The 12,240-nt window shown below is 42.3% G+C and overlaps 1 protein-coding gene across 10 annotated transcripts in view; it reads left to right on the forward strand.

The window, feature by feature from the left end:
- The first annotated feature begins 1,156 nt into the window (after positions 1 to 1,156).
- The window catches only part of PLEKHA5 (pleckstrin homology domain containing A5), a 167,643-nt gene continuing 156,559 nt past the window's right edge, over positions 1,157 to 12,240 (forward strand). For 6 of the 10 annotated variants that reach the window (XM_027699674.1, XM_027699675.1, XM_027699676.1 and 3 more), the window contains exons 1-3: positions 1,157 to 1,265; positions 1,403 to 1,479; positions 4,325 to 4,382. In XM_027699674.1, coding sequence (XP_027555475.1) covers positions 1,177 to 1,265; positions 1,403 to 1,479; positions 4,325 to 4,382 — 224 coding nt within the window. In that variant the 5' untranslated portion in view covers positions 1,157 to 1,176. Of the gene's footprint in view, positions 1,266 to 1,402; positions 1,480 to 4,324; positions 4,383 to 4,764; positions 5,076 to 12,240 lie in introns of those variants that run through there. The other 4 variants (XM_027699678.1, XM_027699679.1, XM_027699681.1 and 1 more) reach the window with 2 other exon arrangements.

Consider the following 12,240-nt stretch of genomic DNA (forward strand, 5'->3'; position numbering starts at 1 on the left):
AACTGGGATTTAAGGCTTTGACCACATGGTGTGGTGGGGACCAAACCACACAGCAACTTGTCTGTCAAATTTAATTTTTCCCAAGGTGTTGAGAATGGTAGAGAGGACAAAGCTGCTACACAGAATATTCTCAGCTGCGCATTTCACATGTTTTGTGGACAGAGGAATGCCTTCAGACATCCCAGCTTTACCGCTTATTCAGAAAGTGGTTTTGCAAAGCAAGATTCTCTTAGAAACACCACGGCTACGACGCACTTTTAGTCATTTACATTTGTCATGTGTAACTTAAACCGAAGGGGTGTGTGGCAACGCATAAATACACATGCAATTGGATTATTCGCGTGAATAAAAGTATACACGCAGGCACAGAGATTCGTTTTTGCAGGCGCAAGTTTTACCTGCATTATCACCACCTCCCTAAAACACTGAAAACACTGAAAATACCTAAAACACTGAAATCCACGCTGTATCCCAGATCTCTTTCGGAAGACGGGCACGCAGTTCAGATGGTACGATTTATATGAAGGAAAAAGATGGCATCTCTTTACCCTCGCTTATGAGGACTGAGCCTTTATGTAAAAAAAAATTTCAAAAAAAAGCCTGAAGCCCGAGGGTGTGAGAAGAGGGAGGACATTCGACAAAACTTTTAATTTCCTGTGCCGTTCGGGTCCCGACGCGGGTCTGAGAGCGGCGGAGCCCCGCGCTCGGAGCCGGCAGCGCTGGGGTGCGGAGGAGCGGGGCCCCCCCGGGCGATGGGACCCGAGCGCAGGGCTGGAGCCGCGCACCGCCCGGGCACAGCCACGTCCGGACGCGGCCTCCGCTCCCCGCATCCCGAATCCCACCTTCCTTCCCTCCCCGCGGGACGGCCCCCGCCCCTCCAGGCTCTCCCTCCGTGCCCGCAGCTCCCGCCCCGCCCGGGCGCGCCCCCGCGCCCCGCGCGCCCCCGCGGCGGGAGGGGAGGGGCGGGGCGGGGACGCGCGGGGCGGGGCGGGCGCTGTGCCCTCCCCTCTCTCCCTCCCCTCCCGTCCCCTCCTCTCCCCTCCCTTCCCTCCCCTCCCCAAGGTGTTGGCGGCGGCTGTGGCGGGGACGCGCTCGCTCGCTCGTGCCCGCGCCGCCCCCCCGCGCCCGCTCCCGCGCCCGCTCCCCGCGGCTCTTCCCGGCTGCGGCGCCTCGGCCATGGCGGAGCTGAGCGCCGAGCGGCTGCGGGCGCTGCCCGGCAGCTGGAGTTACGGGATCAGCCAGGGCGGCCGCGTCTTCTTCATCAAGTGAGCGCGGGGCCGGCGCGGAGGGGAGCGGGGCCGGGCCGGGAGGGGCGTGCGGGGAGCGGAGGGGAGGGGGAGGTGGGAGAAGGGGGCGGCGGGGCTGCGCTCGCCTGACTCGGTCCGTGTGTCCGTCCCCGCAGCGAGGAGGCGAAGAGCACGACCTGGCTGCACCCGCTCACCGGAGAGGCCGTGATCACCGGGCACCGCCGCAGCGCAGGTACGAGCCCTGCCCGCAGCCCTGCCCGAGCCCCCGGCCCTGCCCCGCTCCGCTCGGGGGTCTCGCCGAGCCCCGGGCGGGCTCAGCACCCCGTCCCCCGGTCCTTCGGAGCCGCCGCAGCCCCCCGGGACAACTCCTGATCCCGCTCTCCCCGCACTCCGCGCAGTTGTTCGCCCCGGGCTGAGCGGGGCTCACACCGCCGAGCAGCCCCGCGTGTCCGGCTCCGCTCGGCAGTTTCTTAAAGCGCCTTCCCCTGCCCGCGAGTTGTCCCTCTGTGCCTGTGCAATGTATCTGTCTTCGCTCTCTCTGCGTTGCCTCGCATCACCCCTATAACGCTGTATAGTTACCATTAGAGACCGCCGTGTTCCTCTCGTGCTCCTCGCTGCCTATCCCGTCTATTCACCTGCGTAGCATCCTTTCTCAGTTTAGCACGAAACCACTCATCTTAATCCTGTTTCCAGCAGTACCTAGATTTAACCACGATAGGTGTACTAAAATGTAGAGTCTGATTTCGCTAGTCACCCAGACACCCTTTTTTTTCTCCCTTCACTTCCATCTAGGCTGAGTCTGTGTGGTTTCTAAGTGACTGAGAGAGGTGGAATAGGTAGGAGGAAAAGGGACTTGAAACATTAGAAATAACTTGGAGGGAGGAGGGTGGAACCAGTCTTTGCTTCTGCTGTTTTGTTCCACTCTGGAGAAGTAGCAGCAGGAGGTGCTGGAGGAGGAGGATTTACAGCAGACACTCTGGAGACCAGGAGCCAAACTCCGACTGCTGGAATTGCACAGAGGCTACATATGCCACTGGGAGGTGGTGGAGTGTAGTAATAAGTGCAGTTGTTTTTATGTATGTAATCACTTGGATAATCGCAGGGAAATCTGCAAGTGAATTGGTCTATATCAGATTATTTGCTTTTTATGTTTGGTTAATACTCATGCATTAAGAAATCAGAAACAGCCTCTTAGAAAACTGCAGGCAGCCTTTCTTTTCTTTTTTCCTTTTTTTTTTTTTGAGTTGAGAATAGTTTAAAAACCACAGGTTTCTGGCTATTAGAACTCTGCAGTTTGATTTGCTGTGAAGGTCTGTTGTTTGTAAGAAGTCATTTAATGCTGGGAAATGGAACTACTGATTGCTATCAGGCTCCTTTTGCTCCTGCTTTCAGTGCTCAGATTAAGAAACTGGCCTTCATCTACAACAATATGCATGGGGGCAGATGTGCTTTGCTCGTTCAACACTAGCATTAGCTGAGTATTAATTCTTTTTTTAAACTATTCCCACTGTCTCTTTTGGCTGATGGTGATTTCCCAGTAATTTTCCAAGTGTCTCATTTGTTTCTGCCGTTAAGTGCTTTCTAAAGGAAAAGCAGTTTGCTTTTGAGTATCTGGAGTATTGTGTGTAACACAGCAAAGTTATCATCTGGTAAATTAAACTTATTTCTGAACACAAGAGTGAGGCATGACCTTGGATATATTGACCATGATTTATTAATCAGATACCAAGGTGTCCGCAAACCAAATCTGCTTCTGTAGTTTCCCTCATTCATGTGTATGTTAATGAATCTTTCCATACAGAGATATAATCAAACAGATTAATTCTGGGGTTTGTATCTTGTTTTGCTCTGACCGTTGTTTTGGAACCTAATCAGAATATGTTCAAACGATGTCTGCCTTTAAACAATTTTTGAGTGAATAACACTTCTTTTGGAGATGTATGTTATTGTAAAGCTGCCTATTAAATAGTGCTGTAAGGCATGTACTAGACGATGAGGAAAGCTTTGTCCTCCATTATGAATTGAAGTGCTTTTTATTCCTTGAGATATTCAGCACTGAAAAGGTATTTTTTTGCAAAATTCTATAGCAGCCATAAATACTTCTACTAGAGAGACTTCCTGTTTGCTGTACTTTGCCCTGTGCCATTATCGAAAGATGCCTTGATTTTTCTTCTGGAGAGGACAGGAGTGGAGAAAAATGCCAGACAGAGCAAATAAGCAATGGGGGCGGGGGGAAACAGCACATAACCCAGACTGATTTTTTCTTTTTTTAGGAAATGCATTCTTGCTTTTATAATTCAATGAGAGAGTGCTATGTCTCAATCATTATTTTTATTAACTGGGGCAAACTTTTAAGGGTAATGATGCATCTAGAGGTGCATAAATGTACCCAACATCCTCAGAGCTTCCATTACATCAGGAAGCTGTTACTCGAGAAATTGGCTATTAGTGGTGTGGGGTTTTTTTATATGTGTACTCCTAGGAGTGATAATAGAAAGGAAGAGATGTACCCACTTCCTCCACTAGATTTGCATTGAAAATTATTTTCATGTAAAATGGAATAGAGTTGTAAAACACTGCAGGAACACTTGTTAGTCACAACAGTGGTGGAATTATGCTAATACAATGCTGATGCTCTGTGGTGTAGTTGGTAGGATGCCTATTAAGGTGCTTGTGACTTGCATGTAACTCAGTAGATGGATTTCTGTTTGGATCTCTGCCTTTCAGGTAATTTGATGCTGCTGAAGTTCAAGGCAGAAAGATCTGGCGATGACCATGAGTTCTAGTTACTGGTCAGAGGAAGGAATGTTGTTAAGTAAGGGCACACTTAGACCCTCGTTATTACTGGAGAATGAGAAATCCAAATCAGATTTTCATTCCTGTAGCTTCTCTTGGCTTGCAGAATTAAAACTGAGACAGTATTGTGAGTCAAGTCTGAAATATTTGTTCATTGGTCTAAAGGTTTCAGCATGTGGAATCAGACACAGTATTTTAACTACCTTGGTGTTAGGGAGTAGACCAGTGTGTCCAGCATGATTTCAAAAGGTAATTGGGATGTTTTGCTGCTTGTTTTCCAGACTTACCCACAGGTTGGGAGGAAGCATATACTTTTGAAGGTGCAAGATATTATGTAAAGTAAGTTAAATGTTTGTCACAATACTATAATTTTCAATTACTTTGTCTAAATGTTGCTGAAATTTTGAATGTGTTCCAAACTGAACTTAAATGTTACGCTGTAAATCTAAAAGTCATATTCAAGCTTGTAATAGTGTATGTAGCCCTTTGTTTACTGAATTCTGCATAGCTAAAACAATTTTTTGAGTTTTTGTGTTAATACTTCTAACTAAAGCTGTTTAAGGATGCAGATTCAAATGCAATTTTTGCTGTGAGTGTAACCATCTAGCAAGAAATGTCCTTGCGAGTCAAGAATACCTTGAATTGGTTTGTTTGACATTTGTGTGTGTGTACTGTCCTGCTGTAAATGCTTTCACAAAGGCAAGCTCTTACTTCATCACAGGGAGAAGAGTCTTGGTTTCAGCCCTGTTCTCTAATTACATTGTTTAAAGCCACGCTGAAGGTTTAATTTGGCCGTTTTCTTTGTGGACCTCCTGCTTCTGCTTCTAGCATCGATTTTCATTATTTCTTTTGTTCCTGCTTTAGTATGTTTGGAGGAGCATGTTCACTGTGGTAGACTTGCTGAATGTATTGTCTTTTGAATGAGAGACATGGAAATACAGCTCCTATGCAGAAGTCTAGAGGGCGTATTGATTGGATCTGTACAAACTCCTTACAAGCTTTTCCTCTCCAGGTAGTTAGACCATCCTTATCTGGACAATTTTAAAGTGGCACCTATGTATATTTGTCAGATTAATATGTTTCCTTTTCTATCATTTAAGAATTCACAGGCTTTTCTCAATGCATTCAGGAGTTTTTACTCACTGTACTGTGTGTTTGTTTTGCTGTGTTTAAATGAATAGTGTCATCAGTGGGATAACTTATGAGTGAAAGCTGCTATTAGTCATAGAGGTTATAGGCTACAGCCCGTAGGTTTTTTTCTGTGTCTTAGTGTTGAGCAAAAGGTTGCTGCTCTGTGTAAGATGCATTGTAGACATTGTGAGATGGACGTTATGTATGTGTTGCTTGGTTTATTTCATATAAGAACATGCTTGGTTTGATCCTAATCAAAATTTAAAACGATGTACTGAAGGATAATGCTCCCAAAAATCTGATCTGTCCTTTCTAGCAGGGGACTACTTGTTGATAGGTGATAGATTTTAGTGTTCTATTCTGCCTTATTGCAACTGGCAAGAAATGCACCCGACTGAGGACAGGGATTCATAAGAATTTCACCTCCAGAGTTCTGTGCAGATTATTAAATGAAGTGAAAATTAAAGAAAGCTGTGTTTGTGTGTGTATGCAATATGAAAAAAAATCTTCTAGACTTTGAGATGGAACTTGTTCTCATAGAATAAGCCTATGGACAGTGTGTTGGCTGGCTGTGGTAACTGGAAAATAGCGACTTGAGTTTTCTTGGAATAAAAGAAAGTGTGTGAACAGCTATTGTAGAGCAACTGATGCACTTATGGACAAACTTACAAGTGATAGATTGTTTGTGTACTCTTTTCCTTCTAAGATCTCGTGTTCAAGATGTTACCATAACTGTTAGGATGTACATTGAGCTGATTGTTTTGCTGATAGTGAGCACTAAATAGCCCAGTTTGTATTTGAAAGTTGTGCTGCATCTTTGAAGACGTTGCACAAACACTTCTCTGTGATTTGATAGATGTAGGAGGATAGCAGGGATAGTGCTGTCAGGCCTGCTGAGAGGTTCACGTGGTCTGACCAGTTTGGCCGCCTTAGCTAAATACGTGTTTGTTGTGTAGCCTCCCAGGCTGAATTTGAATTTCTGCCCAATGATAGCTTCTCCTTGTAAAGCTGTCTAGCATTCAGCCCTGCTGGTGCTAAAGAAGATGTGAGAGCTAACGTAGACAGGGTGACAACATTATAATCACTGTCTTATAATCCTAGGCAATGTAACTCTGGGTGATATGTTGATTATAATAATTCTAGTTGTCTGAATTTAAACTACTCTGGGGCTCCCTCATGAGGGGCAACCAGTGCGGGCTGTTGTGACCTCTTGCTATACAAGCACCCCCACATGTGGATTTCTAACTACTCACTGCTCATTTGTGTGTGCTGATTTGCTAAAATATTAATATTTATAATGTTGATTGCAGCGTAACAAAAACTATGTTATAAGTAAATATATTGAAAGCTTGTTTGTAAGTTACAGGGAAATGAATGTTAATAGCCTGCTATTGATGGGTTGAGCCACGTGAAACTTGGCTGTTGGATTTCTGTGATGTGTCCGCTAAGAGAGTTAGACAAGAAGGATAGTCAAGTTTCATGATCACATAAATAATTTGACCTAACTTCTGAGGCACAGCTTCAAATATGTGGGTTGAATAGAAATGTTTAACAACCTTGCTTTATGGTAAGATCTTATGCTAGACTGTGTTTGAAAATAAAAACCTTTTGAAAATTATTCTTCTGGTTCTTTAATAATAGGTCTTCAGTGTTCCAAGTGGGTGTGTTGCTGAATCTATTACTGTGCTTTTTTTGGCTTTGATGTAGTAAACACTGTATAATCAAATTGGGATAATGTCGAGGAGATAATCGTCAGCTAAATCTTAACATTCCTTGGACTGGTATTTCAAACAAATGACTCAGTATAGAGACTGCATTGAAATGTGATTATTTTAAAGGACACTGAATTTTTCTTGGGATGTGTATGCTCATTTTCAGAATAAGGAAATACTAAATGGTAACTATTTTACACATTTTTTTCTTCTGCTTCCATGACATTGAATTTGTTCTAGCTTTAAGATGGAAAGATACACTGAAACAGGGATAGATAAGAAGTTGTTTCCATTGCATAACGTGGTTTTCTTTTGGCATAGGGTTGTATTAATAAGTTGATGCTGGCTAGTACTTTGACCTTTTTTTGCAGGGGTGTTTGTTTTTGTTTTTTTTTATTAGTAGAATTCTATACTTGCTAGTGACAGAATCCTTTCCCAATGTCCTTGTCATCCCTTCTAAATGCAAATGACAAAAGGTATTGTTTGTTGTTTGGAGTTTTAAAAAGTGTAATGTGATGATACGTTGTATATATTCTCATGCTATGTAGTTCCACTGTTGAGGTGTTTTGTCTCTTTGGGAGTGAGAAAGTCTGATTTTGTTTACTTAGCATTAGAACTGCACTAAAGGCCCTTCGTTGCCTTTTGGTGGGAACTCTGTTATTAAACTTTGCTGGAGTAATGCTTGGTTTTGTATTTATACAGTAACTCCTACTGAACTTTTACCTGGAACATAGAGCTGTATGACTGTAGAATTGATACATACAACTATAACCTTTAATACTTTATTATCAGTTAAGTGTTGAGTCTTTTGTACTATGAAGTAAAGCAAGGTATGGTAAAACTCCTGAGTTTGAAAATTACAGCACAGCAAATTTGAGATTTTTCTTTTGTCCTGCTTAGAATCCTTCACTGAACTAGTTATTTATGCTGAGTGTCTTGAGCGCTCATTGAGCTCCAAAAAGCTAAGGGCTCTATCCCCAAAACACATCTAAGCTATATGGGAAGCTTAAGTTACTTACGTTATTTATAAGTGCACAAGGGAATGGACCCATGGGACAATCCCATAATGATACTTGTCAACAGAGAAAACGTAACCTGGTCATGGGCGCCAGACTCCTCACCTATTAAGATCAGTGAGAATTTTCAACTTGATGTTTTTAGTACCTTGTGATGACTTCATAGTCATTGGGCACCAGAGCACTGGTTTCAAGCACCATAAAATGACATCAATATATCTTTCTCTCTCTCTGTGTTTATTCATATGCATGTGTTTAAGAAACCCTTTTCTCTGGTTAGAACCACGCGACTATCTAAATTCAGGCATTTGCTTACTTTTCTTGCCTTTTTTCTTTTTCACTGAATTTGGGAGTTGGATTTTTTGGGGGTTTTTTGGTTCTTTTCAAAGCAGGGTTATATTACTTAGGTTATTAATTTACCAAATAAAGTTGTTCTAAAAATCAATCCAAAGATGATATTTGTGGAATTTTGCATCTACCTAGTTTGGCTTCTACAGAAGTACTCTTAAATAAGTGGTTTTGGGTGCTAGAACTTGATATTTCTTAACTTTGTCGTGGGACTGATAGTTTTTGGGCAGTACAAAAGCTGACTGAAGGCATTTTTATAACTTAAAGAAATAAGAAGGTTAGAGTTTAATTTTTAGGGTTTTGTGTTGAAGTTTGCCTTTTTTCTGTATTTATCAGAACAATTTCTGCCTGTTGCTTGCTGAAGCAAGGCATTACAAACCCTGTCCAAAGCCGAGGTGAATTCACTGTTGTGTCAAATAGTGGTTTTGTATGCTTTTATAGAGACTTTTTATCAATGCAGGTTTGTTTATTGTAGACACGTAGCTTGAAAATTGGGAAGGCAAGAAAAATTTATTAAGTGATTAAAAGGGATAAGATCTCTTTCAGCTTTGAGCTTCTATTGTTTACTAAAATAAACCTGTGCTCATTGAGAATTCAACTTTCGTTTGAACCTTTGTCTTTTATGTGCATTCTAAAGATCCTTTCCCATTCAGCTGAGACTTTCTCCAAAAAAATTAAAGAACAACTAGCCCTGTTTGCAGAGAAGCCCTTTCTTGAAAGGAAAAATGTAATTTGAAAAAAAATAAGAGCAGATCAAACTGTTTTCCTCCAACGCTAAGAATCACAGTGTTCCTCCCAGAAATTCGGTTCTTTTTTTGTTGCCTCTAACCTTTATTTTACTAAAATAAAGGCTTAAGTTTATTCTTTTTCTTACATGGTGAGGCCTCTAGGTCAAATAATGGCATATGCTTAGATGGGTGAGCTGGGACATAACAACAAGCTGTCCTGTGCCTTTTACAGTGAGCAAAGCTGTTTGGATAAGGAGAAGTTTTTGGGAATGCCTGCAAATTTATTATTTATTTTAACATTTGCTTCTTTATTCCCCTGAAATATTTCAAGAACCAAAACCAGTGCAGTGCTGAAGCTGGGTGTGGAGGTGGAGGGATTCTAGACACAGGAAGAAATGGGTGTGGGTCAGAGGAGAGGTGGGACAGCATCCAAAAAGCAGCTTACAGGTTGGATGTGGAAGGACGAGGTTGTAGCTAGTGGTGTAAAAGGGTGGGAGTAGTTGCAGAAGGGGAAGGAGTGGAGACAACCAGGCAGAAAGGAGCAGTGGCAGTGGAAAGTCAGTAAAAGGAATAGGAGTGGGAGCTGATTTCCTAGGAGCAAACTTAATGGAATTTCTCCCGGAGGGAAGGGTGGCAAAAGTTCACCCTGCAAAAACAACTTGTCTGACTCGTGTGCAGGTCTGGCAGGGCCCATTGTCCCTGGTTTAGGAACCTGTTTCAAAGTGAGTCTGGGAGGTAGAATATCAAATGTGAACCTTAGGAATTACTGTGCCTATAAAGTCTCTTTTTGACTGTGACGTCTGTGGTTGATATTTTGAGCTGTCGCTTTCCTGAAGTGTGTTTCTAAATTGGGCAGTACCTTAAATGCTTCAGTTTCTCTAGGATAGACTTGAAAGCATGAGGAAACTTTCACTAAGATAGACTTGAAAGCATGAGGAAACTTACTGATTTTTTTTTAAACCATTACCAAGTTTTTAAACACTTGTAAGGATTGATGTATGATTATTTAAAACCACAAAAATACCTATATGTAAGTTGTTACATGAAATGCTGAAATCCATGAGAAAGACACGGAGGATACTCAAACCTTTGGATATTTGATAAAAAATTAGTAAATTAGTCTCTAGTTTTAAATCCTTGTTTCCAAAGTGCTAATATTTCTTCCCTGACTTGGGTCTTTATTGGTGACAGAGTAATAATAGCAGATAAAGCAAATATACTGTACTTTTACCACAGTGCAGTGAATTCTTACTTTGTCTTTAATTTTTGCTATCCACTATGTGTGAAAGATGGTAAAAAGCACAGGAAATGCTGATCAATCAAAATTTTATGTAGGTGGTTGCTGCAATAAATATAAAATGAATAAATGCATTTTTTCCCCCAAACCTTCCGTTCCTTTGCTAAAAAAAGATAACTGCTGTGCCTTCTTACGAATGATTTTGGGGCACATACCAGTGTTTCATTTTCCAGTTGTGTCGGGCTGTTGCATGGGTTCTTTGAGTTTTCCTCATCTTGGTTCCCATGTCCTGCAGCACTTGGAACTGAGGGACACTTCCAAACACACCTGAGCTGGCAGGCAGGTGAACCTTGTGAACTTTGCCAGCAGAGAAGTCCACATGCTGTAGCTCCTGCTTGGTAGAACTTTTACAGGTCCAAATTTTACCTGGTGCCTGTTACGTTCTGTTTTTGCTTTGAAGGAATTGCACCCACTTCCCCCCCCCCCTCGTGGTCTGAAGGTGTTTGGTTGTGCTGGATCAAAACTGGTGTCTGTTGTGGTGTTGCGCCAAGCCTGTTTTTCCTGCATGTGTTTATGTTACACTGGCTCTTATTACAATGAATTACACTTTCATTAGACCTGAGATACACTCGGGTTGGCAGTTCAGAGCACTCCTCAGTTCGCTTCTGTGTGAGAGGGGAAGAGAGCTCCTGCGAAGCTGGAGGCAAATGCTGGCTGGAAGCAAAGCTCCCCAGCCCTGACTGCTGGGATTTCTGCCAGCCTGGTGCCTGTACGTGTGTCTTTTTTCTGTGTTTCAGTAAGTACCTAAATTTAAACTCTCCTCTTTCCCTTGCCTTCTTTCTTTGGAATGGGGAAGATAACCTTTCTGCTCGCTTCACTTGCTCTTGTGTTTGGTTGAAGGGAAGGTGATGTTGAAGGGGGGAAAACGTTGCATCAGCAGCCACTGTCAGAAGTAGAAGTTCAGGGATGGGAACTTAATCACATAAGCATTCCAGTAAAACTCTCTGAGAAAGATTCCTCCTTCCCAGTACTGGGTAGGACATGAAGATCTGCTTAAATAGTTGGTTGAGAAGTTGCATCTTTCGGCTCCGGACCTATGAAAATTGAGTTGAATAGTCATTTGAAATCTGTGAAGTGGGGAAAAGAAGTCTTTTAGAATGCCTTTGTGGCCTATGATGGTCTTGGAGCTTTATATATATAAGCTATTAAAAAGATACTTGCTTTTTCAGGAGACTCCAGAAACTTAGTTCTTCTTGGCTTTCTCCACTGTGATTTAATAAGAACAATTATTTGTAAGGAAAGGTGTGCTGCCAAGCAACCTAACCTTTAAAATCAGCTCCCTGTTTCTTCTTCTTCAGGAATCTGTTATAAATCACGTTTAATGGAAACAAATACTTTAAACTAATTTTGTGCTTTGTTAACTGGAAACATTTCAGTGTGTCAAACCAGGTAAGAGAGGTCCTAGAAAGCAAAGGTGTTTGAAAGCAAAATACCTGGTGAAGGTTTTGATTTCAAACGCCATCTTTGAATTCCAGGATTTCCTGGAAACTTTTATCATCTTTACTACTCGCTGAGTAAGTAGGACTACTGAAAGTGCATAAGACCTGCAAAAATACTGCTTTTGATTTTTTTTTTTCCCCTGAGATGTACTACCTGCAAAATTCTGTCCTTTTGTATTTCTTTTATTGTCTAATTTTGTGTTGAATCTCGCACATTATGCAGCGGCTGACCAATGCCTCTAACATTTATCATTTTTGAGAATGTATTGTGGGATGAGTAAAAACAGGTGACATGATCTTTAAAGGTTTTCCATGAGCTTGGTTTATAAGAAGGACAGAAATCTCACTTTGAAATAAAATCTTGTAAGCGATAGGAGTAAACACACGGTGCTCTCAAATGCCTGTGATGAAGAAGAAAACCTTTTAATCTGATTGAATGTCTAAAAGGGTAACTTGGTTTCTGGATGGCTAAGACTGCTGGGTGGGTTTTTTCTTTGCTTGATATTGCATGTTGGCCACACCACTT

This window comes from Neopelma chrysocephalum, unplaced genomic scaffold, assembly GCF_003984885.1.
Source record: "Neopelma chrysocephalum unplaced genomic scaffold, ASM398488v2 Primary Assembly neopelma1_139, whole genome shotgun sequence".
Classification (NCBI taxonomy): Eukaryota; Metazoa; Chordata; class Aves; order Passeriformes; family Pipridae; genus Neopelma; species Neopelma chrysocephalum.